The sequence below is a fragment of the Salmo salar genome, chromosome 20, assembly GCF_965601325.2.
Source record: "Salmo salar chromosome 20, fSalSal1, whole genome shotgun sequence".
Classification (NCBI taxonomy): Eukaryota; Metazoa; Chordata; class Actinopteri; order Salmoniformes; family Salmonidae; genus Salmo; species Salmo salar.
In genome coordinates, this window is record NC_138310.1 from 51,410,164 (window position 1) to 51,437,370 (window position 27,207).

At 42.6% G+C, this 27,207-nt stretch overlaps 1 protein-coding gene across 1 annotated transcript; it reads right to left on the bottom strand.

Annotated features, from left to right (window-relative positions):
• LOC145850480 (cytochrome P450 2M1) lies at window positions 1–27,101 on the bottom strand. The gene is made up of 9 exons (XM_082966495.1): window positions 26,734–27,101; window positions 7,848–8,010; window positions 7,547–7,696; window positions 2,429–2,589; window positions 2,097–2,273; window positions 1,696–1,837; window positions 1,306–1,490; window positions 1,014–1,155; window positions 1–611 (listed from the first exon to the last, which is right to left on the bottom strand). The coding sequence occupies exons 1-9, from the start codon at window positions 26,920–26,922 to the stop codon at window positions 421–423; spliced, it is 1,500 nt and encodes a 499-aa protein (XP_082822621.1). The 5' UTR covers window positions 26,923–27,101; the 3' UTR covers window positions 1–420.
• Window positions 27,102–27,207: the final 106 nt, after the last annotated feature.

Below are 27,207 nucleotides of genomic sequence, written 5' to 3' on the forward strand. Positions count from 1 at the left end.
TGAAGTGTGCAGTACTATTTATTAGTTGAAGCAAAAGTTAAAACCAAATGTTGTGTTACAATAGATCAGTCATGTTGAATACAAAGGCAGAATAACATAGTGACCCTCACAGTGTACGTAGTGTACAGTACCCCTAAGTGCTTTGCCAGTATAGATGTACAGTCCTAACAATACAGCAACCTACACAACAAGACCAATTTCAATTGCTTACATACATGAATGTGGACAGAAATGAGCCTTGAAATATCAACCCATACCTTAGAGATCCTACCTGAGGATAATAGCAAGATACATACAACTCATTAACCCATCTATAGTTGTCTACAAGAAAAAAGGTGGTAAATGTAAGGCTATGGCTACTGTATAATGACAAGCAGCTGCCTGTGAAGCTGAGCCTGTGACCTCTCCACAGTAAAGTGGTCACTCCTCAGTCCTGAGTTTGATGTAGCAATCATAGGAACGCGGCATGCGGCCAAAGCTGGAGCACGCTGGCTCGATGTTGATCTCTTCTGGAGGTTTGGTGCCGGTGAAAGTGAAGCGCTGCAGGAGAGAGGTAAAGAAGAGAAAGAGCTCCACTCTGGCCAGAGCCTCTCCCAGACACGCCCGCTTCCCTGAGGGAAAAGAGAAGGAGAGAGGTCATTGTCAGTCAGCTGATCCTATAACTGAATTGAAGTTGACCAGAGGTTCTCAGGTTTCTTGTTAAGTTTTTTTAATGAGTGGGGAAATCCTAGGCTGGTGGATCAGGCTAGCTCCAACAGGCTAGGAAAGGCCCAATCCTATCATATATTTGAAAAAAAAAAATGTGAATAGGATAGAGAGATACAGGATACAGATACAAGTTATTAGGAGAGCATGCTGAAAAGCAGTGGGTCAGATTCAAACCCATGCTGGCAGCGGAACAAAGTACATGAGCTCCAGAGAGTCAGCGGCTTAGACCGCAAGACCACGCCAGGCCTCTAGGTTTCTTGTTTTTAACTCACATAATCCACAAACTAGTTGGAGCATGATCTTACCCACTCCAAAAGCAAAGAATCCATCATTTTTCTTAAAGACTCCATTTTCATCCAGGAAGTTCTCTGGGTCAAACTCATCTGGGTTTTTAAACAATTTGGGATCAGCAAGCACAGAGGACAGCAGAGGCAGGACCATGGTACCCTGAAAGAATGACAAAATAACACCCTTCACTTGCTATGAAAACTGCAGTAAAATCTAAATCATATTTTTTAAACCACAGTTCCACCACGTCAAACAAGATACAGTGAAATGTAACATTCAGTATTGGTACAGTTACATAATTGTGGTCACCTCTGGAATGTGGTAGTTGTAGAACTCTGTATCTCTGATCACTTTGTGGGGTACAGAGGTGGGACTGAGGTCCATGTATCTCTGGACTTCGTGAATGACAGCATCCGTATAGGGCATTTTAACTCTGTCGTCAACCGTGGGCACTCTTGAGCCAATCACCTCGTCTATCTCCTTCTGAACACTCGCTTAGGAAGATTTAAGTCACACTTTACATTACGTTGCACTGATACTATGTACGGATTGTTGTTGGAGTTATTACATGTCACGACATCGTAATAAGACATTTCAAACAATTCATAGTCCAGAAATATTCTTTTTTTGGATTACAGTGTTATCTAATAGGTCTAGGAGACTTGGACGCAATCGATAAAGACTTGGGTAGCAGGGTACCTTGAATGTGAGGGTACTTTATCATCATCAGAAATGATTGTCTTAGGGTGGATGATGTGGTTTCTGTTCCAGCAGCAAACAGGCTCCATGCAGTCATCACCATATTATCATTGTTGAACTCAGTGTTGGGATCATCTTTCTCCTAAGAGAAGAGATTAAGTCACCATCAGTGATGCAAGTAAACAGCGACATCTGATGGCTAGTTGTTGCCATCTCCACATACTTATTGCCACTAAATACGTTGGAAAACCAGAGATGGGCCTCTCACTTGTCAATTCACTCTTGATAGCCAAACTAGCATAAGTGGACATGGATAGTATCTTAATTCCAGCCACATTCCATATTTTCATAATGTGTAAGAGGTTCAACCTCCAATGTGAGGATCATGCCGTGTTTTCTACCTCCAGCATTTTAACCAGGAAGGCCTCGATGAAGTCCTGAGGTTCAGAGGTGTCAAGGGTTTTAAGACGGATTTCTGCTTGCTCTTGTATGTAAGCTATGGCCTTGTTTACAACAGCAAACATCTCATGGTGTTTGTCTGGAAAGCACCAAATGATTCTAGGGAACATGTTGTACATCTGAAAGAAATGGGAGGGGTTTTTGTTAGTGAAAACAATGGCTTGGTCAGCCCAAGGTCATTTTGTGCAATTACTGTGATAGAGCTTCAATTTAGCAGGGCGTTGAGAGCAATGGAAGATTCTATGAAAAGAGATGAGCTGAAAAGTTACTGTACCGCTCCAATAGGGCTGCTGAGGACATTGAAGTAGGCATCAACAGCCTTTTGGATGAGCTGAAACATTGGGTCGTCATTTTCAAACCTGTGCCCAAAGACTATGGAGCAGATCACATTGCCAACACAATTGCAAAGCAATTCTTTGGGATTGACAACTGAATCTAGATTAGAGAAGGAAGGCAAGAACACACAGATACTTTTAAAATACCTGATTGGTTATCCATATATAATATTGTGATGGTGAAACTTTTAGAAATAGCTGTGAGAAGCAACAACTACGTTTGAATTAAGCACTCGATTTTCCATGTACTTTAACATAAAATGGTATCTTTTCAATTACATGTTTAGTGTGAAAAGCTTGCTGAAGATAATACTGAGAATAATGTATACAGTTACACCGATTACAGAATAATGCATCTCAGTTACACTGATTACAAAACAACCGTTACCCCTAGGGTCCTGGAGGGAGAGGCAGGTCCTGGCAAAGTGCTCTGTCTGGTTTTGTAGTGCCGAGGTTTAACCAATGGTGGACTTACCATTAGGCTCACATCAAGGGGCCTCACTCGTGAGCTGGGCATAATATTTTTGGTTGTTGTAATTAAATAATTTCAACGCTTGAGGCCCCCCCCATGCGCCGCTCGAGGCCCCCCCCCCATGCGCCGCTCGAGGCCCCCCCCCCATGCGCCGCTCGAGGCCCCCCCCCCCCATGCGCCGCTCGAGGCCCCCCCCCCCATGCGCCGCTCGAGGCCCCCCCCCCCCATGCGCCACTCGAGGCCCCCCCAACCTGCTGTTGGGGACTGATCAGCTCGTCGCTCTCATTCTGTCTTGCATCATCAGGTTGGTTCAGAAGCAGCAAAATCTGCAGGAAGCTTCAAAGTTGCAAGGGAAATTGGGAGGGAGAGGGGTTTTGCCTGGCCTCTGTGCCCAGGTTAATGAGGCCACATTGTTGGGGTGGAAAAAAAGGCTTTGAAAAAGTAAATGAATCATACAGCTGAATAATAATAATTCATAGTACACCAAAAATGTATTTCCATACATATAATCCAAATTTCTCATAATAGTAGAAACAAGCGTTATTAATCACCCACAGACAGGTTCATAATAATGGACCATTCCACCCGTAGAGTTCCCGCAATATTATTGCAAAAGTCACTTATTGAAATTAAGCTGCAGCAATGAGGCACTTTCCGAGCAGGAGAGAGAAAAGAAATGTACATTTTGTGTTAAAATTAAAATCGTACATTTATTTTGTAAAAAGGACAGGTGCTGCTGATAATGCCATCGTGGTGGAGGCAACCTTACGTTAACTAGCCCAACGCTCTAACCACCTGCTTTACGTTGCCAAGGTAAGTTGCTAGCTAGCATTAAACTTATCTTATAAAAAAACTATCAATCAATCATAAACACTAGTTAACTACACATGGTTGATGATATTACTAGTTTATCTAGCCTGTCCTGCTTTGCATATAATCGATGTGGTGCGCACTCGCGAAAAAGGACTGTCTTTGCTCCGACGTGTACCTAACCATAAACATCAATGTCTTTCTTAAAATCAATACACAAGTATATATTTTTAAACCTGCATATTTAGTTAATATTGCCTGCTAACATGAATTTCTTTTAACTAGGGAAAATGGGTCACTTCTCTTGCAAACAGAGTCAGGGTATATGCAGCAGTTTGGGCCGCCTGGCTCGTTGCGAACTGTGAAGACTATTTCTTCCTAACAAAGACAGCCGACTTCGCCAAAACGGGGATGATTTAACAAAAGCGCATTTGCGAAAAAAAGCACAATCGTTGCACGACTGTACCTAACCATAAACATCAATGCCTTTCTTAAAATCAATACACAGAAGTATATATTTTTAAACCTGCATATTTAGCTAAAAGAAATCCAGGTTAGCAGGCAATATTACCCAGGTGAAATTGTGTCAGTTCTCTTGCGTTCGTTGCACGCAGAATCAGGGTATACAGAATCTGGCTCGTTGCGAACTAATTTGCAAAAATTTTACGGAACTATGAAATAACATTGTAGGTTGTGCGATGTAACAGGAATATTTAGACTTATGGATGCCACCCGTTAGATAAAATACGGAACGGTTCCGTATGTCACTGAAAGAATAATGTTTTCGAGATGACAGTTTCCGGATTTGACCATATTAATGACCTAAGGTTTATTATATTATAGTTAAGTCTATGATTTGTTATTTGATAGAGCAGTCTGACTGAGCGGTGGTAGGCAGCAGCAGGCTCGTAATAGTCAAAGATATATGGTTTAGAGAGAAATAGTCGACGCGTCATAATTCCTGTAATAACTTGCGGCTGAACTTGAAAGGGGTTCCTTCGTTATTTTACCGTTCATGTCTTCCATAGAGAATGTCTTGATCTACTTCAAATAAGGTCTGTGTTTTGTGCTTAAACCGCCTCGGCGTTTTGATACCAGTGTAAATCTCACTAGGTAACGTTAGTCAACATATTTTCATAAATCCACTCTACAAAAAAATGATCTTCGCTTATATTGATCAGAGTTATATCCTATGGATATCTACACAGTTATAAAATTGGCAAGGTGGTGTAAGCCTAAACCAAACACAGACCTTATTTTAAGTTAATCTAAAAATATCCTATGGAATAAATGAAGGAACCGCTTTTCAGATTTTGCTAGGTGTCATGGGAATTGTGACTCGCACTTTGGTAGTCAATTCTTACCATGCCCATTATTAAAATAGGATTTCCTGCATATGGAAATTCGTTTTTGTTTTCAGCATTCATCACAGGTAACTTAAACTATTTTTATTATTCAAACTATTGAGAGTATTTGTCTCCTAAGCAGACTCTTCAGTATCGTTGTCACTTCAGAGCTGTGTGTGTGTGTGAGTGTGTGAGTGAGTGTGTGAGTGAGTGTGTGAGTGTGTGTGTGTGTGAGTGAATGTGTGAGTGTGTGTGTGAGTGAGTGAGAGAGATATATATTCCACATAAAATAACGAAGGAACCCCTTTCAAGTTCAGCCGCAAGTTATTACGACGCGTCGACTATTTCTCTCTAAACCATATATACACACATATCATGAAAATCATAAAATCGGCAGATTAATCGGTATCGGCTCTTTTGGTCCTCCAATAATCGGTATCGGCGTTGAAAAATCATAGTCGGTCGACCTCTACATGGGATATAGTGCCTTCGGAAACCTTTCAGACCCCTTGACTTTTTCCACATTATGTTACAGCCTTATTCTAAAATTGATTCAATTGTTTTTTTCCCCCTAATCCATCGACACACAATACCCCATAATGACAAAGCAAAAAGAGGTTTAGAAGTTTTAGCAAATTTATAAAAAAAATACAAAAACGGAAATATATAATTTACAAACATTTGAACAGTAGTGTGAGGTCACTTAAATGTCCTTGTTTTTGAAAGAAAATCACATTTTGCCCATTAAAATAACATAAAATTGTTCAGAAATACAGTGAATACATTGTTAAGTTATAAATGACTATTGTAGCTGGAAACGGCAGATTTTTTATGGAATATCTACATAGGCATACAGAGGCCCATTATCAGCAACCATCACTCCTGTGTTCCAATGACAAACTTGGATTAGCTAACAACATATCATTTTAAAAAGCCAATTGATCATTAGAAAACCCTTTTGCAATTATGTTAGCACAGATGAAAACTGTTGTTCTGATTAAAGAAGCAATAAAACTGGCCTTCTTTAGAATAGTTGAGTATCTGGAGCATCAGCATTTGTGGGTTTGATTACAGGCTCAAAATGGCCAGAAACAAAGAACTTTCTTCTGAAACTCGTCAGTCTATACTTGTTCTGAGAAATTTAGGCTATTCCATGCGAGAAATTGCCAAGAAACTGAAGATCTCGTACAACGCTGTGTACTACTCCCTTCAAAGAACAGCGCAAACTGGCCCTAACCAGAATAGAAAGAAGAGTGGGAGGCCCCGGTGCACAACTGAGCAAAAGGACAAGTATATTAGTGTCTAGTATGAGAAACGGATGCCTCAAGTCTAAAACGCGCAGCTTCATTAAATAGTACAAGCAAAACACCAGTCTCAACATCAACAGTGAAGAGGCGACTCGGATGCTGGCCTTCTTGGAAGAATCTTGGTGGTTCCAAACTTCTTCAATTAAAAAATTATGGAGGCCACTGTGTTCTTGGTGAACTTCAATGCTGCAGAAATTATTTGGTTCCCTTCCCCAGATCTGTGCCTCCACACAATCCTGTCTCAGAGCTCTACGGACAATTCCTTCGACCTCATGGCTTGATTTTTGCTCTGACATGCACTGTCAACTGTGGGACCTTATATAGACAGGTGTGTGCGCCTTTCCAAATCATGTCCAATCAATTGAATTTACATCAGGTGGACTCCAATCAAGTTGTAGAAACATCAAGGATGATCTATGGAAACAGGATGCACCAGAGGTAAATTTTGGGTTTCATAGCAAAGGGTCTGAATACTTATGTAAATAAGGTATCTGTTTTTTATTTAATAAATTTGCAACATTTTCCAAAAACCTGTTTTCGCTTTGTCATTATGGGGTATTGCATGTAAACTGATATGGGGAAAAAAGTATTTAATCAATTTTAAAATAGGGCTGTAACGTAACAAAATGTGGAAAAAGTCAAGGGGTCTGAATAGTTTCCACGAGACAGAGGGGCGCTGTTTCGCTCGAATGCTTTATCCGATGAGATAAATTCGCAAGTGGCTGAATCTAAGGAAAGTAAAGTAAAGTGAAGAAATTATGGTTAATAAATGAGTAACGGCCAGTCACTTGTATTAATTGTTTCATTCTGTGTTATAACAACATTCAACCCACATAATGCATACTGCACTTCATGTTTTAAAAAAATAACTGAAACCGAAATTATCTAAACAACCTCAAACATCAGTAATCCCTCAGCACTAAAAAGGTACATGTTTACAGGTAAATGACATGTCTATACTATAAAAACCCTGTACACCCCATGGGTTTTACTGTTACTATATTCTGCAATAAACCATGTATCTTCAGTTTCTCACATTCCAACAACCTGAGTAATATTGCCCATAAAGTCATTCTAAAATATATTCCAAAGGCAAGAAAAATACTAAGAAAAACATCCTACCTCCATATTCACTGAAGGCTTTCACCAGCATCTTCGCCTCTTCTTGGACACGTTCTTCGATGCTCCTGCGCCCCATCCCTAAGGTTTTCAGGGTCATCAGTGAGAACCTGCGAAGATCTTTTGATCTCTTCCCACTGCTCACCAACACCCCTACAGTAAGCAGAAGCACAAAGAGGAAGAATTAGAATAGCATAACATAAACCTAATGTAATGTAATTTCCACACACACTGACTGTGGCAAGGTCAATGACACCCACCCACCCACCCACCCACTCCCATTTATTTTTTTAAAATCACCCACCATATCCTTTAGAGACTGTCATGATCATGGGGTAGTTGGCTCTGCCGCTGAACTCTTCTCCTTGTGTGACGAAAGCATCCTTGATAGCCTGATAGCCAGAGATCACCACTACAGGTTTGGAGCCCAGCCATACAGTAAACACTGAGCCATACTTCTTACTGAGCTGAGGAGAGAAGAACCACAGGATTATAGTTAGGGAACCAGTACAGTGATGTCTCAGATCCCAGGTTTATATGGAGCACTGCTGACAGTCCTGGGATGTATGACATGAAAGTGAAATGATTGTGGCCTTGCTATTCCTTTGGATAAGTGGTGGAGAGACCCAAGAGAGCAAGAAATGCAGTGGCAAATTGATAGAGTCCATTATATTCACTTAGATATCGAAAATGTGTCAAAATAAGTGTATTTATAGCATGTCATTTTATGTTCCCAACAGTAGTAGTGTGTGGGTAAAAATCACTGAGGAAGTCGAGCCCCCCCCCAAGCCATATTACAACCTATGTGTTGTGATAATTGAATTGTTTGCTCTATAACCTTTGAATTCATATGCCTTGTGATATATAGGCCTAAAGGCCGAGCCAATAAGAAGACCATTCAACCACACCTGTAAGTGAGGACTTGGTGGACAGTATATTCTTTAGGTTAGGTTTACTTTATGTGTTCGCTCCTGTGTGCAACATCCACAGTTATTTAGATTGCTTATGTTTATAAGAACTGAGGTCAGGGCATTTGTATACTTTAGTTTAACTTTACTCAGAAGTATGCTGGTATTACACAGTTCACATGGCATATCACTCCCACTGTCTGGCTACAGTAAAACATGGAACTGGAATCCCACAGTGCCAATACACGGACTGAATTATGGTTTAATGTTCACTACATTACACTGGTAAATACACAGATGACAGACAGGTAGGATTCCAGTTGAGGTGGTTTAATAACGGTTAAGATGCACAGGCACAGAACAGCACAGTGTATGTAGTATGGATGGAATAAGGCACTTAGTGGTCTGGCAACTTGCTTCAACCAAAGTGTGTGTGTGTGTGTGTGTGTGTGTGTGTGTGTGTGTGTGTGTGTGTGTGTGTGTGTGTGTGTGTGTGTGTGTGTGCGTGCGTGGTCTGCAAGTAAAGAGATAAATAAAGATACAATAGTAAATGACAGAATACAATCTCTAAATCACATCTCTTATAAACAATATGCATGGTTTAACATGACTATGATGACTTAATGCTATACAGGACCATACAACACAAGGAAACTTGAATCTGACTGAATTTATTTGAGATTATAGGGGAGCCGCCACACCTGTACTACAAAGCATACCACCATCATCTTCAGTACAGGGCCACAATTGCGCAATGAACTTGAATACCTCTAAACAGTGAAATAGGATCTAATACCCATATAATGATGTCCTATACACGTGTACAATTACAGGGCATATAAACAACGCACTGGGGGCATTACCCTATACAAATACAGGGTTAAATGTCCGAAATGATGATAACCAAAACAGAGCTAGCCAGCGCACAATAGCTATAGTAGCTCGTGATAGAAACTACTAATTAGCATAACCATAAATACAACATTATCGTCGCAGAGTGCATCTTCAGACATAAACACCTGAAAGATATGAAATATGTACTTACATATCAACAAGGACTTGGCTAACACAATAAAAGCTAACTGGTAGGAAAATAAGGATGACTGGACCTTTCTCACACTTGACTTCTCTCAAGCTGATCTTCTCTGAGCTGGAGATCACCCAGCATGCTCTGCTCCACTTCACCAGTGGGCGGTGCTACAGCTCTGATATGATGAACAAAAATTACTGATACGATGAACTACAAATACTTCACAGCCTTTTGTAAAACACCTTTGTTTTATCACCATGTACAGTAACAGACAAATACATGACCTACAGCATGGTCAAGCAAGTTCATGTTCCCATTTTTACATTTACATTTTAGTCATTTAGCAGACGCTCTTATCCAGAGCGACTTACAGTAGTGAATGCATACATTTCATACATTTTTTATTAATTTTTTCTGTGCTGGCCCCCCGTGGGAATCGAACCCACAACCCTGGTGTTGCAAACACCATGCTCTACCAACTGAGCTACAGGGAAGGCCCAACATTTTCGGACCACTAAACAACTACTGATTTAGAACGACCGTGTTACAACAAATCGCAAAGAAAACAGTAGCTATTCCAGCACCATTTCAACATTTTAGCATCATCAAATCACCTCTGCTTAGTCTAATACAGTAACAACTAAAAGATACCAAAAACAATTTAGTCCAATCAACATAAGCCAAATATGACGTGGCTGTCCATGGTTCTGATTTCTGGCCTTCGTGCAAGTAGAAAAATATGTTGACTCACCCTACTTATAGAGAAACGCCAATGCCATCGATGTGGTTAGCTTTTAACAGTTAGGACCGCTGTTTCTTGTCCCGGAATCCGTCTGAACCGACAGGTTGAAGTCTGCTTGACAGAGCCACTAACCTAGCTAAGCTGCTAGCCATAAAGCTAACGAAGTTAGTCCAATACAAGTTTTACAATGGAGCCCTCTTTGTCTGGAGAAGTAAATTAACGGTTCCAGCGCTGTAGGAGCTGAAACTACTACGCTTTGTTTCTAAACAAACTGGATCACAATTGCTTGTTTGAAGAGGATTATATGCTTGAGCATTTTGGCTTTTAACCAACCATGCTATTTTGTTAGTTTTTTCGCATTGTTCGTAACTTGTTTTGTACACAATGTTGCTGCTACCGTCTCTCACGACCGAAAAGAGCCTCTGGACATCAGCACTGCGATTACTCACCTCTGATTAGACAAAGAGTTTTTCTTCAATGAGTCGGACGGGAGGGATATACTACAGACACCCGACCAGGCCCAGATCCCCGTCATTCGCTGGAGAAGGAAACGGTGACTTTGCAGAAAAAGATCAGGGTGCCTTGTGAAGATCAGGCGACGAGTGGCTAATCTGCCTTTGCCTTCCATCCTGCTAGCTAACGTTCAATCGCTGGAAAATAAATGGGATGAACTGAAAGCACGTATATCATACCGACGGGACATTAAAAACTAATGTTTCACCTAGTCGTGGTTGAACGATGACATTAAGAACATACAGCTGGCAGGTTATACACTATTGGCAAGATAGAACAGCAGCCTCCGGTAAGACAAGGGGCGGGGGCCTATGCATATATGTAAACAACAGCTGGTGCACGATATCTAAGGAAGCCTCGAGGTTTTGCTCGCCTGAGCTAGAGTATCTCATGAAAATCTGTTGACCATACTATCTACCTAGAGAGTTTTCATCTGTATTTTTCGTAGCTGTCTACATACCGCCACAGACCGATGCTGGCACTATAACCGAACTCAATGAGCTGTATACCGCCATAAGCCAACAGGAAAACGCTCATCCGGGAGGCGGCACTCCTAGTGACCGGGGACTTTAATGCAGGGAAACTTAAATAAGTTTTACCTCATTTCTATCAGCATGTTAAATGTGCAACCAGAGGGGAAAAAGTTCTAGACCACCTTTACTCCACACACAGAGATGTGTACAAAGCTCTCCCTCAACCTCCATTTGGCAAATCTGACCATAATTCTATCCTCCTGATTCCTGCTTACAAGCTAAAAATAAAGCAGGAAGCACCAGTGACTCACTAGAGGGTAGTGCGTACGGCTCAGTACATCACCGGGGCCAAGCTTCCTGCCATCCAGGACCTCTATACCAGGTGGTGTCAGAGGAAGGCCCTAAAAATTGTGAGACTCCAGCCACCCTAGTCATTGACTTTTCTCTCAGCTACTGCACGGCAAGCGGTTCCGGAGCGCCAAGACTAGGTCCAAGAGGCTTCTAAACAGCTTCTACCCTCAGGCCATAAGACTCCTGAACAGCTAATAAAATGGCTACCCAGACTATTTGCATTGCCCCCCACCCCCACCCCCCCTCTTATACGCTGCTGCTACTCTGTTATTATCTATGCATAGTCACTTTAATAACTCTGCCTACATGTACATATTACCTCAACACCGGTGCCCCTGCACATTGAGTCTGTACCGGTACCCCCTGTATATAGCCCCGCTATTGTTATTTACTGCTGCCCTTTATTTATTTGTTATTATTATCTTGCTTTTTTGGGGGGTATTTTTTTTTGGGGGGGGGGGGGGGGGGTATTTTCTTAAAACTGCATTGTTGGTTAAACCTGTTGGGGCTAGGGGGCAGTATTTTCACGGCCAGATTAAAAAACGTACCCGATTTAAACTGGTTACTACTCTTGCCCAGAAACTAGAATATGCATATAATTAGTAGATTTGGATAGAAAACACTCTAAAGTTTCTAAAACTGTTTGAATGGTGTCTGTGAGTATAACAGAACTCATATGGCAGGCCAAAACCTGAGAAGATTCCATGCAGGAAGTGCCCTGTCTGACAATTTGTTGTCCTTCTGTTGCATCTCTATCGACATTACAGCATCTGTGCTGTTATGTGACACTTTCTAAAGCTTCCATTGGCTCTCTAAAGCGTTCAGAAAGCGGAATGACGTGTCTCCCGTCTCTGGGCAAAGTACAGCAGCAGAGTTTTTAAGTGGCCTGCCTGGGGACAGTGAGACAGATGCGCATTGACGAGACTTTCAAAATTTTTCTTTCAGTCTTTGAAGGAATACAACATTTTCCGGTTGGAATATTATCGCTATTTTACGAGAAACATTTTTATGCTATTTCTTTTAAACAGTGTTTGACATGCTTCTAAGTACGGTAACGGAATATTTGCAAATTTTTTGTCACGAAATGCGCTCTACCCTTCGGATAGTGACCTGAACGCACGAACAAAACGGAGGTATTTGGATATAACTATGAATTATTTGGAACAAAAACAACATTTGTTGTTGAAGTAGAAGTCCTGGGAGTGCATTCTGACAAAGAACAGCAAAGGTAATCCAATTTTTCTAATAGTAATTCTGAGTTTAGGTTGCCCCTAACTTGGTGGGTGTCCAATTAGCTAGCCTGTGATGGCCGAGCTATGTACTCAGAATATTGCAAAATGTGCTTTCGCCGAAAAGCTATTTTAAAATCTGACATAGCGTTTGCATAAAGGAGTTCTGTATCTATAATTCTTAAAATAATTCTTATGTATTTTGTCAACGAGTAATTTAGTAAATTCACCTGCTAATGTAAAAAGCTGTTTTTTGATATAAATATGAACTTGATTGAACAAAACATGCATGTATTGTATAACATAATGTCCTAGGAGTGTCATCTGATGAAGATCAAAGGTTAGTGCTGCATTTAGCTGTGGTTTTGGTTTTTGTGACATATATGCTTGCTTTGAAAATGGCTGTGTGATTATTTTTGGCAGGGTACTCTCCTGACATAATCTAATGTTTTGCTTTCGCTGTAAAGCCTTTTTGAAATTGGACAACGTGGTTGGATTAACGAGAGTCTCATCTTTCAAATGGTGTAAAATAGTCATACATTTGAGAAATTGAAGTTATAGCATTTTTGAGGTATGTATTTCGCGCCACGCGATTCCACTGGCTGTTGACTAGGGTGGGACGCTAACGTCCCACTGGCCCAGAGAGGTTAATGGCTTGTAAGCATTTCACTGTAAGGTTCTACACCTGTTGTATTCGGCGCATGTGACAAATAAAAATGTAATTTGATTTGAGGTAGCTTCCTTTATCACACAGGTCGCCAGTGTTGTGGAAAATGTTCAATCAAATACTTCAGATACCGGAGCTTGTAAATTCAATTAGACTTTATTACAAAAGTAACAGAAGCTGAACAGTTCCATGAAACAACTGAATCTTCATTCTTAGTGCTTGGTTTTTATACAGTCTTACATAAAGTCATCACCACACTTTACGAATCTTGTGGTCTTACTTAGTTTCCATTCTCTTATTGGCTCAGACATTGGGTGCATAGATTCTATTGGTGGCGTGACATGCATACTCATTAGCTAACGTTGCTGTCCAAAGGTCTTCACAAGTTCAGACCGATGTCTATGCATGATAAACCCATGTGCGTGTCCAGTAGCCTTCACAAGATCAGACATGGCCCAGACCAGACACATCTCGATGGTTTACCTTGCCTAATTTACACAGATTCTGCTTTCGTTCTGTTTTTTACATGTCCAATGGTCAATTCGATTTTGATACACCTTTGTACACTCACATGGGCTTCAGCCATTCTGCTTACACATGTCTAAAATTTAAACTTATGGATTATTCTTTCTACTTCAAAGAGAACAGTATAGTTACGGAGAATCACCAGATGACTGGAAAATTCTCCCACACCAGCCTATGTAAGAAACTGGGGAAAACGCACAGTGGAATGTTCACCTGTTCTACGCCGGGGATGGAAGGCGTTTGCACTTGTTTGATGCATCTCCGCCTTGTTGTTTGTCATTATCAGACTCGCCGGAGTTTGTTCACCACGGAGCGATCTCCTGCCTCTCCTCCCCCATCTGATAGCGGAGTCGAAGGAGCACAGAGGAGCATGACAATCAACGATGGTCGCATGTCATGAGCCGTGAAAGCCGCCTCCCGCAAAGTAGTCTACACTCCCAACCAAAGGCCCAGAACAGATACAAACAACGAATAGTTTCACCACCCTGGAGCCTGATCTTCCTGCGCCTTCGTCGCTGGGGGTACCTGTGTCTGCTTCTTCATTTCCTCATCCTTCTCGCCAGCTGTGATTTTGGTACATGTTCCTGGTGCAAAAACAATGTCCTATCCTGGAGCTCAAGTAAATTACATTACTAAGCTGCTACCGAATGTACTACTTCAGGAGATGGAAATGGATTCTATCGTAGTCCATGTGGGTTTTAAATAAAATTATGAAGGGCAGCTCTGAAGAATTGTGTAGTATCCTTAGAGACTTCTAAGATTGATGACTCATGAAACGTAAGTACGGTTTAGTATTTAAGTGTAACTTAGAATTACATGCTCTAATGCACCTGGCTTAAACTACCTGAAGCTTTCTTAATCACAGTTATATAGGCAGACATAGGAAATAGCTACGGATAGCGGGAAGCAAACCCCCATCTTGAGTCAATACTGCCATCTATTGGTAAACAAATATACCAGGTTACTACATCCCCCCCCCCTTTAAAGCTAATAACCCAACTTAATTCCTTTCTGAGCTATGCTATTTTCTAAATTAACTTTAGAAAATAGTCTGGTGGACGTCTCTCTCTAATAGAGCGTTTCAGAGGTGGTGTAGCTGGTGCCACCAGATCTTCACCCCATAATGGTGAAACAAAGTCCTTTTGTGGAGATTTCACAGGAGGAGGTCATCCCGGACCGGTGGTCTCAGGAAGTTGAGCATTGTTGATCTCAGGTGGTTTGTTCAACTGCAACTCTGGGGAACGTTCCAATGTCCTGTCCTGTTCATTTAAGAATTGATCCAGATCTCCGGATGGAACTGGAATTCGAGCTCGGATCTGATCCACGTGTCTCCTTAGTCTTTGTCCACTTCCGATGATCACAGTATAAGATACTGGTCCTGAGCCATCCTCAATGGTAGCTGGAATCCATTTAGGACCAAACCCATAGTTTATTGTATAGACATCATCTCCAGGTGAGAAACTGAGTTTAGCTCAGTTGTCATGATTACATGTTTAATTTCATTGCTTTTGTTGTATTTTCAGGTCTGGTCTGATGAGATCCAAGGTTGACCTTAACCTCCTTGACATCAACATTTCTGCAGGTGACAACCCAGTTGTAGCTTGGGGAGTAATCCTGTAGCTAAACAAGAATCTTGACACCTTTGTTTCAATGCTGGGCCCTTGCATCTTCCTCATCCCCTCCTTCAAGGTCTGAACCGCACGCTCTGCTAATCCGTTTGAAGATGGGTGAAAAGGGTCCGACTTTACATGCGGAATTCCATTTTGTTTCATGAAACTTGTGAATTCAGTGCTTGTAAAACAAGTAGCATTGTCGCTAAGCAACATGTGAGGAAATCCCATAACACTGAAGCTTTGTCTCAACTTCTCAATCGTAGCGTATGATGTTGATGTGTTCATGGGGTAAACATCCATCCACTTTGAATGAGAATCAATCAGCACAAGGAACATATTTCCTAGGAAAGGTCCAGCGTAGTCCACATGTAGTCGTGTCCATGGCTTTTCTGGCCATTCCCATGGATGTAATGGCACGGTGGGTGGTGACTTCCTGTTACTCTGACATCCTGCACACCGGCTGACCTCATTTTCCACATCGTGGTCCATTTTTGGCCACCAGACGTATGACCTCGCTAGGCCTTTCATTCTCGACATACCTGGATGCGACTGAAGCAACAACTTCAGTAGCAGAACCCGCCCTTGTGGTGGGATAACTACTCTAGAACCCCACAGAACACATCCATCTCCAACACTCAATGCCAAGCAGCGAGTGTAGTAAGGCATGATCTGAGGCTCTGTCCTTTGAAGTCCATTGCCTGATTTGTGCTGTGTTCACCGGTGCATCATCCAACACATCGATCATCAAAACCTGGTCATTTTCTTCTTCCTGAATGATGATTTCTGGAAGGGGCAGCCTACTCAGAGCATCAGCATTCCCATGGTATCTACCTGGTTTGTAAATTATTCTGTACACGTAAGCCCTGACCCACACAGCCCAATGTTGAACTCTTGGAGAGACCATTTGTGGTACTGGCTTTTGTTCATGGAACAGAGAGATCAGAGGCTTATGGTCGGTCACAATAGTGAATGTTCTCCCGTATAAGTATTTGTGGAATCTCTGTATTCCGAATATGACAGCCAGTCCTTCCTTGTCCAGCTGGGATTACTTTTTCTCCGCTGGCGACAATGTTCTTGACATGAACCCAATAGGTTTCTCTGCACCATTCTCCATCCGGTGTGATAGCACCGCCCCCACACCATACGATGAGGCATCACATGATAAGATGAGATCTCTGTCTGCTGAGTAGTGCACTAGCACTTCAGCTGATTTCAGTAACACCTTTGACTTTGCAAAAGCTTCTTCCTGTCTTTCTGACCATTTCCAGGCCATGTCCTTAACAGTTGATGCAGAGGAGCTAAGAGGGTAGAGAGGTTCGGGAGGAAGCGATTATAATAATTCAGTAAGCCTAGATAGGCTTTCAGCTCTGTAACGTTTGTCGGAGCTGGAGCTTCCACAACAGCCCTCACTTTAGCTTTGACAGTGTGTAACCCCTTGGCATCCACCTTGTGACCCAGGTACTGCACTTCATCAGCTAACAGTGTACACTTGCTCCTCTTCAGCCGGAGACTGGCGTCCTCCATCCTCCTCAAAACTTCACCTAAGTTTCTGAGATGCTCCTCCTTCGTGACTCCCGTGACAAGAATGTCGTCGAGGTAAACCGCTACCTTGGGTATGCCCTGCAGAATTCCCTCCGATGTGCTTTAGAAGATAGTTGGTGCAGAAGACACCCCGAAAGGTAAGCATTTATAGGTAAACATCCCTCTGTGGGTGTTTATGGTCAGGTACTTCTGTGAAGCTTTACCCATTAGCACTTGCTGATATGCGTGACTTATGGCCAGTTGTGAACTGTTGCCCTCCGGTTAACGTTGAAAGCAAATCCTCCACTTTGGGTATGGGTACTGCTCCAGAGAGGAAACTATTTATAGTCAGCTTATAGTCACCGCATAGTCTGATTATACCATCTGGTTTTAGTATAGGAACAACTGGTGCTGCCCACTCAGAAATAATTATACCTGTCAAGTTATCCTCTGCTAAGAGTCTCAATTTCCACATCCACTTTAGGCTTCATGACATATGGAACTGATCTTGGCCTACAGAATCTGGGAGTAGCATCAGCAGCAACATGAATGGTAGCTTGGACCCCTTTTAATGTCCCTAGCTCTTCTTTGAAAACACACTCATGCTTTGAAAGCACCTGCTGTAGTGTCAATGTCTCTGTGGTGACATGTTTGATTTCATCCCAGTTCAATTTTATTTCCTTCAACCACCCTCTCCCTAGTAAGCTGGGGCCAGTACCTTCCACTACTAAGAGAGGCAGACTTCTCTTTTGTCCTTGATATTCCACTTGAACATCAGCAACTCCAATCACAGTGATCTTCTCTCCTGTGTACGTTTTGAGTTTAATGGGGGTGTCTCTCAGTTTAGGCACTTCAACATTTTTCCACTTCATATAGAATTGGGAACTGTTCATCAGTGTGACACTACATCCTGTGTCTAGTTCAAACGGTACCTTAAATCCATGTATTCCCATTTACACAATGAAAGGCTTCACCTTCTTCATATTCGCCCCCTGTACACTGTACATTGAGAATGCTTGCTCTGCGTCTGCGGTAGCTAGAGCGTCTGGAGGTATTCGGTTTCTGTCCGTTCTCTTTCCTGCAGCCCGTGGCTTTTTTTTTTTATTGCGGCACGCCCTCGCAATGAGATTATTATCCCACATGCATAACACATTTCATGTTTGAATTTACAGTCAAACGCTGCGTGTTTGCTTTTGCAACGTTAACAGTCTATTGGCTGCTGCCCCACGGCTTTCCGTTCTTTGAAATTCAACGCGCTCAGAGCTGCTCTCTTTTACTGTATAGCACGCAGTTGCGCCCCTTGTCTGCAAATCCAGTGCATTTCTATTTGCGGATTCCATGGCCTGGGCCAGTTTAAATGCATTCTCAAATGTGAGATTAGGCTCTGATAACAATCGTATTTGTATCCTGTCATCATTAATCCCACACACCAGCCGATCGCGTAGCATTTGCGATAATGTATTCCCATAGTTCCAGTCCAGTGCTAGTTCTCTCAACTCAGGCACATATTCCCCCTCTGATTCGGTAGGTTTTCTCATGAGCTAATCAAACTTGAATCTTTGTACTCTCTCGCTGGGTTTGAAGTGATTTTTTAATAGCTCGACTAAATCTATGAATGACTTTTCTCCTGGTTTATCTGGGCTCAACAGGTTTCTCATTAAACTGTACGTCTGTGCACCGATAACCTTTATGAGTATGGATTTCTGTATAGCGGCATCAGTTATTTCATTAGTAGCAAAGAAATGTTCCATTATTTCACAGTACTCCTCCCATTCCTGATTTTTAGGATTAAATGGTGGTAGCGAGCCTATTTTTGCCAAAGCCATCTTTTCCGATTCTTTCTCCCCTCACAGTCAATAATTTGTCCTACCTGGATCAAGCCTTCATAATCTTCCACCGTTCACGTGAGTCTCACATCCAGCGTCGCACGCCAAACACAACGCCGTTCTCTATAGTTATCCTCATCGCCAAATATGTAGTATCCTTGGAGATTTAAGATTGATGACTCAGGAGACGTAAGTACGGTTTAGTATTTAAGTGTAACTTAGAATTGCATCCTCTAATGCACCTGGCTTAAACTACCTGAAGCTTTCTTAATCACAGTTATATAGGCAGACATAGAAAATAGCTACGGAGAGCGGGAAGCAAACCCCCATATTGATTCAATACTGCCATCTATTGGTAAACATAAATATACCAGGTTACTACAAATTGAAACTGGATCTTAAAGAGCTGATTGACTCTCTGCTTGGCACTAATAAAAAGACCCATCATATCGGGCCCTGTTCCCTCTCTGAACCATAACATTGAGCGCTTTAGCAGGATTCTCGCTCTTCACAACTGGCTACGTGATTATTGCAGCTCAATGGGTGTAACCTTTGTTGACAATTTCGATACCTTTCGGAAACAAAACACGTTTTAAAAAGAGGATGGTATCCACCCAAAGCATTTGGGTTCATGGATCCGTTCACAGCATTATAAGGTTGCGTTGAGAGAACGACTTATCAATGACCCAAGCCCAGCTCAGTTAATCCCTACCATTGTGTCGCTGAGTCGTCATAATGCTTTAGCAAATGTACATTATACCAGGGACGTTGGTAGACACAATGTAAGTAACCTAATTTATGTCGCTCTAATTGCCATGAATGCCTCTGGTGATCCTACAGCTATTGTATACAGCAATCATGTGCCTATTGACCAGATGTATGCTTTTGGCACTGAGGCGGTGTGCCCTAGTAGGAAGTCCACTGTGTGCAGCTCACCCTGTACTAATATAAATAACATGAGTATATCTACTTCTGCTAAACTTCCCAGTAAAGCAATGAAAACAAGCAAGCATCCAGAAAAGAGCTCAGAATAGTCCACGTTAACATATGTAGCTTAAGAAACAAAGTTAATAATAATAAAATGAATAACTTGCTAGTAACAGATGACATTCATATTTTGACTATCTCTGAAACTCACTTGGATAATATCTTTGATGCTACAGTGGTAGCAATACAAGGTTTTAACATTTACAGAAAAGACAGAAATGTGAGTGGTGGAGGTGTTGCTGATTATATTCAGAACCACATTCCTGTAAAGATTAGAGAGGATCTCATGTTAAATACTGTTGAAGTAATATGGCTACAGGTTCATCTGCCTCACCTAAAGCCCATTCTTGTGGGAAGCTGCTATAGACCACCAAGTGCTAACAGTCAGTATCTGGATAACATTTGTGAAATGCTTGATAATGTATGTGAAATGAACAGAGGTATATTTTCTGGGTGATTTAAATATTGACTGGCTTTCATCAAGCTGCGCACTGGTTCAGGTTATCAGTCAACCTACCAGGGTAGTTACAAACAGCACAGGAATTAAATCATCAACATGTATTGATCAAATCATTACTAACGCTGCAGAAATAGGCTCGAAAGCAGTATCTAGATCCATCGGATGTAGTGAAAACAAAATCGTAGCCATATCTAGGAAAATCAAAGTTGCAAAGGCTGGGCTTAATATAGTGTATACGAGGTCACAGAAAAAGTTGTAGTGATTCCTATGTTGATGTAAAGAATATTTGTTGGTCCATGGTGTGTAATGAGGAGCAAACAGACGCCTGCACTTGACAAAAATCTCAAATTTGGACTCATCAACTCTAATTAACTTATCCTCTGCAGCATAGGTAACTCTGGGTCTTCCTTTCCAGTGGCGGTCCTCATGAGAGACAGTTTCATCATAGCGCTTGATGGTTTTTGCCACTGCACTTGAAGAAACTTTCAACTTTTTTCGGATTGACTGACCTTCATGTCTTACAGTAATGATGAACTGTCATTTATCTTGCTTATTTGAGCTGCTCTTGCCACAATATGTATTTTTAACAAATAGGGCTATATTCTGTATACCACCCCTACCTTGTCACAACTGTCAATGGTGAGTGTAGCTGGTGCATGGAAGTCAGGCGCAGGAGAACAGAGATGAGTGGACAAAGCACTTTACTGAAGCGCAGTAAAATACACAGAATGCAAATAAATGCCCAACGAACAAGGGCGGCAGCACAAAGTACAATAACAAAGTACAAAGAACCGGCTGCCACAAAGCACGGGTGAAAAACAACACCCGGCGCAAACCAGCCCGAAACGTACCAACCTGACAACAAACAACACCCCACACAGGCATGGAGGGAACAGAGGGCTAAATACACATAGTAATTATGAGGAGATGTAAACCAGATGTGCAGGAAAACAAGACAAAACAAATGGAAAATGAAAGGTGGAGCGGCGTTGGCTAGAAGACCGGTGATGTCGACCGCCGAACGCTGCCCGAACAAGGAGAGGGACCGACTTCGGGAGAAGTCATGACAACAACACAACTGATAGGCTCAAACACATTAATTAAGAAGGAAAGAAATTCCACAAATTAACTTTAAACAAGGCACGCCTGTTAACTGAAATACATTCCAGGTGACAACCTCATGAAGCTGGTTGAGAGACTGCCAATATTGTGCAAAGCTGTCATCAAGGCAAAGTGTGGCTTCTTTGAAGAATCTCATATAAAACATACTTTGATTTGTTTTACACTTTTTTTGTTTACTACATGATTCCATGTGTTATTTCATAGTTTTGATGTCTTCTATTATTCATCAATGTAGAAAATAGTAAAAAGAAAGAAAACCGCTGGAATGAGTAGGTGTGTCCAAACTTTTAACTGGTACTGTATATCTGAATTATGAAAGACAAGCATCATCATTTTGAATTCCGTAAAGTGAGTTTGGAAGAATGTCATACTGGTTTGGACCAGACAGCATCAGACAGATGGCCTACAACTAGAGAGACAGAGGGGCGCTGTTTCGCTCGCTCAGATGCTGTTATAGATGTCGTAAGGATTAGACCAAGGCGCAGCGGGTAAAGTGCTCATCTTCTTAATTTATTTAAAGGAAACACTTAAACAAAATAAACAAACGACGAAAACAGTTCAATAAGGCTCCCAGGCTATACAGAAAATAACCACCCACAAAACACAAGTGAAACAAACCTCAACTAAATATGGCCTCCAATTAGAGACAACGACAACCAGCTGCCTCTAATTGGAGGTCCTACCAAAAACCAACATAGAAATATAAAACTAGATTTAAACATAGAAATAGAAAACATAGAACCTAAACCAAAAACACCAAAACACACAAAACAAACACCCCCTGCCACGCCCTGACCAAACTACAATGACAAATAACCCCTTTTACTGGTCAGGCCGTGACAGATGCTTTCTACTGTGAGATGCGTTCAGCCTCTTGCGAATTGAAGGGAAATTATGAAACACAGAGATGAAAGATTTAAAACAAAATAAATGTGTCAACATTTTTGGGAAGCCTGGCACCCATGAATACACGCCACTGTACGTGTCTGTGTCTACTCTGTTTGACATCTGGGCATTGGAGGCCTCAGAGATAGAAATTATTTGCTTATCTTTCCGATTTGATCCTGCCGTACATACCTACACGTACGCTACCGTCACAAGACGCAGGCCTCCTAATTGTCCCTAGAATTTCTAAGCAAACAGCTGGAGGCAGGGCTTTCTGCTATAGAGCTCCATTTTTATGGAATGGTCTGCCTACCCATGTGAGAGACGCAGACTCTGTCTCAACCTTTAAGTCTTTACTGAAGACTCATCTCTTCAGTGGGTCCTATGATTGAGTGTAGTCTGGCCCAAGAGTGTGAAGGTGAATGGAAAGGCTCTGGAGCAACGAACCGCCCTTGCTGTCTCTGCCTGGCCGGTCATTCGTTGTCTCTGATTGGGAATCATACTTAGGCAGCCCTTTTTCCCACAGTCAGTTGTGGGATCTTGTCTTTGTGTTGCATGTGTTTGCACGCCTAGCTTTTCGTTCGTTGTATTGTTTTTGCTGGTTCTCATTTATAAATAAATATGAACCCAACTCACGCTGCGCCTTGGTCTACCGTTAATGACGAATGTCACAGAAGATCTCACCACCAAAGGACCAAGCAGCATGGTCAGGAGGACTGGATCAAGCAGCTTGCCCGGGAGGAGATGGCATCCTGGTCTCTGGAGGTGTTGGAGGAAAGGATAGACTGGACTTGGGAGCAGGTATTGGATAGATACAACAGCCTGCCGGGGAAGCAGGTGGAGGCAGCGAGGGAGTCACGGCAACGATGGGGGGGGGGGGCACACGGGGAGATTGGCAGAGTCAGGGTGGAGATCTGAGCCAACTCCCCGTACTTACCGTGGGGAGCGTATGAACAGTCAGGCACCGTGTTATGCACCGTGTTATGCTCACCGTATCTCCGGTGCGCATTCATAGCCCGGTGCGCTCTGTGCCTACGCCCCGCGCCTGCGCCCCGCATTTGCCGAGCTAAACTGGGCATTCAGCCAGGAAGGATTGTGCCAGCTCAGCGTTCCTGGTCTCCGGTGCGTCTCTTCGGTCCAGGATATCCTGCGCCAGCTCTACGCGCTGTGTCGCCAGTGTGCCTGCACAGCCCAGTTCGTCCTGTGCCCGCGCCCCGCACTTGCCGGACTAAAGCAAGCATCCAGCCAGGACGGGTTGTGCCAGCCCTAAGCTCCAGACCTCCAGTGCGCCTTCACGGCCCAGTATACCCTGTGCCTGCTCTGCGCACCCAGTCTCCAGTGCATCTCCCCTTTCCGGTGAGACCTGTTCCGGCTCCACGTAAGAAGCCTCCAGTAATGATCCATGGTCCGAAGCCTCCAGTGATGATCCATGGCACGAAGCCTCCGGTGCGCATTCATAGCCCGGTGCGCTCTGTGCCTGCGCCCCGCATTTGCCGGGCTAAACTGAGCATTCAGACAGGAAGGATTGTGCCAGCTCAGTGTTCCTGGTCTCCGATGCGTCTCTTCGGTTCAGGATATCCTGTGCCAGCTCTACGCACTGTGTCGCCAGTGCGCATGCACAGCCCAGTTCGTCTGTGTCGCCTACAGTATCATGACCTCACATTATACAAAAAGTCCAAATTTGGCAAGGTGTGACATTAATTGTTACTATGTACTTCATTTTCATCACTGCATTTTACAGTAGTAGTAATAAATGCACAAAGGCTGTGGGTTTGAGCATGCAAACCAACACATGCACAAACAAGCAAATACAGTACCAGTCAAAAGTTGACACCTACTCATTCAAGGGTTTTTCTTTATTTATATTATTTTCTACATTGTAGAATAATAGTGAAGACATCAAAGCGATGAAATAACTCATATGGAATCATGTAGTAACCAAAAAAGTGTTAAATCAAAATATATTTGAGATTTTTCAAAGTAGCCACCATTTGCCTTGATGACAGCTGTGCACACTCTTGGCATTCTCTAGACCAGCTTCACGAGATAGTCACCTGGAATACATTTCAATTAACAGATGTGCCTTCTTAAAAGTTAATTTGTAGGATTTCTTTCCTTCTTAATTTGTTTGAGCCAATCAGTTGTATTGTGACAAGGTATTGGTGGTATACAGAATATAGCCCTATTTGGTAAAAGACCTAGTCCATATTATGGCAAGATCAACTCAAATAAGCAAATAGAAGCGACAGTCCATCATTACTTTAAGACATGAAGGTCAGTCAATACGGAAAATGTCCTTGTCACAACACAACTGATTGGCTCAAACACGTTAATAAGAAGGAAAGAAATTTAACATTAATTTATGGAATCGATATATATATATACACATACTGCTCAAAAAAATAAAGGGAACACTTAAACAACACAATGTATCTCCAAGTCAATCACACTTCTGTGAAATCAAACTGTCCACTTAGGAAGCAACACTGATTGACAATCAATTTCACATGCTGTTGTGCAAATGGAATAGACAACAGGTGGAAATTATAGGCAATTAGCAAGACACCCCCAATAAAGGAGTGGTTCTGCAGGTGGGGACCACAGACCACTTCTCAGTTCCTATGCTTCCTGGCTGATGTTTTGGTCACTTTTGAATGCTGGCGGTGCTTTCACTCTAGTGGTAGCATGAGACGGAGTCTACAACCCACACAAGTGGCTCAGGTAGTGCAGCTCATCCAGGATGGCACATCAATGCGAGCTGTGGCAAGAAGGTTTGCTGTGTCTGTCAGCGTAGTGTCCAGAGCATGGAGGCGCTACCAGGAGACAGGCCAGTACATCAGGAGATGTGGAGGAGGCCGTAGGAGGGCAACAACCCAGCAGCAGGACCGCTACCTCCGCCTTTGTGCAAGGAGGAGCAGGAGAAGCACTGCCAGAGCCCTGCAAAATGACCTCCAGCAGGCCACAAATGTGCATGTGTCTGCTCAAACGGTCAGAAACAGACTCCATGAGGGTGGTATGAGGGCCCGACGTCCACAGGTGGGGGTTGTGCTTACAGCCCAACACCGTGCAGGACGTTTGGCATTTGCCAGAGAACACCAAGATTGGCAAATTTGCCACTGGCGCCCTGTGCTCTTCACAGATGAAAGCAGGTTCACACTGAGCACATGACAGACATGACAGAGTCTGGAGACGCCGTGGAGAACGTTCTGCTGCCTGCAACATCCTCCAGCATGACCGGTTTGGCGGTGGGTCAGTCATGGTGTGGGGTGGCATTTCTTTGGGGGGCCGCACAGCCCTCCATGTGCTCGCCAGAGGTAGCCTGACTGCCATTACGTACCGAGATGAGATCCTCAGACCCCTTGTGAGACCATATGCTGGTGCGGAAGGCCCTGGGTTCCTCCTAATGCAAGACAATGCTAGACCTCATGTGGCTGGAGTGTGTCAGCAGTTCCTGCAAGAGGAAGGCATTGATGCTATGGACTGGCCCGCCCGTTCCCCAGACCTGAATCCAATTGGGCACATCTGGGACATCATCTCGCTCCATCCACCAACGCCATGTTGCACCACAGACTGTCCAGGACTTGGCGGATGCTTAAGTCCAGGTCTGGGAGGAGATCCCTCAGGAGACCATCCGCCACCTCATCAGGAGCATACCCAGGGGTTGTAGGGAGGTCATACAGGCACGTGGAAGCCACACACACCACTGAGCCTCATTTTGACTTGTTTTAAGGACATTACATCAAAGTTGGATCAGCCTGTAGTGTGGTTTTCCACTTTAATTTTGAGTGTGACTCCAAATCCAGACCTCCATGGGTTGATAAATTGGATTTCCATTGATTATTTTTGTGTGATTTTGTTGTCAACACATTCAACTATGTAAAGAAAAAAGTATTTAATAAGATTATTTCTTTCATTCAGATCAAGGATGTGTTGTTTAAGTGTTCCCTTTATTTTTTTGAGCAGTGTATATATATATATATATATATATATATATATATATATATATATATATATATACACACACACTTTTTCAGTTGTCAAATATATGCATGTAGTATACTTTCGATGAATATTGAAACAAGGGCAATTCAATAAAAATGTACAGTAGGCTGTAACAAAGCAGTCACATGAAAATACTGAACTGCTTTGTTGCTACAATAACCAACACAGAAAATAATGTAAAACAAGAATAATCTAGCCTACATTTAGCTTGTATGAATGCAAATAATGAATTTGTGTTCTGTGGAAAAGTAATTAAATGTATATCCCATTTTACACCCTTATTCTATATCTTTGACATAACCTTGCACACTGATCTAGCTCAAGTATTTGACTGACCTCCATGTAGAGCTTGTATGGCGCTTTCACATCCATTCCTAACAAATTACCGAGCAGAGGAATCTGTGCAGGACCAGGAGGCAAACGTGAGTTGCTTTGTTTGCCTCGATTCATCCACAGTAAAATAATAACGACAACGCCGATTACAATAGACACAAAGTTCGTCTGCAAAATATGAAGTACATCCATCTTCAGTAGAGTCGAGGACAATGATCGCCTACGGAGTTAACAGAAAATCTGATATCAGAAAGCTTTGTTTGCCCCTCCAAGTTCTGTACCGGGTCAGAGCCTTCTACTGCAAAAAGTGGATAGAAGTTGAACAATAGTGTGCACAATTGTGAGTTTCATCAGAGATGATCCATTATATCGACAAGAAAGCCGAGTGACAGCGCTAATGTTGTGGCGTTATATTAAGATGGACCGGTTTGAACCTGTCAATGGCCCGGACGTCATCGAGCGAAAACGGGGAGGGAG

What these genes read in the sequence shown, in the direction of transcription:
- LOC145850480 (XM_082966495.1), bottom strand. Translation starts at nt 26,922, where the DNA reads ATGGATGTACTTCATATTTTGCAGACGAACTTTGTGTCTATTGTAATC. An exon ending in TCAGCAGCCCTATTGGAGCG is followed by an intron (nt 2,274 to 2,428) that starts GTACAGTAACTT and finishes CATTTCTTTCAG; the next exon opens with ATGTACAACATGTTCCCTAG. An exon ending in ACAACTACCACATTCCAGAG is followed by an intron (nt 1,156 to 1,305) that starts GTGACCACAATT and finishes TCATTCTTTCAG; the next exon opens with GGTACCATGGTCCTGCCTCT.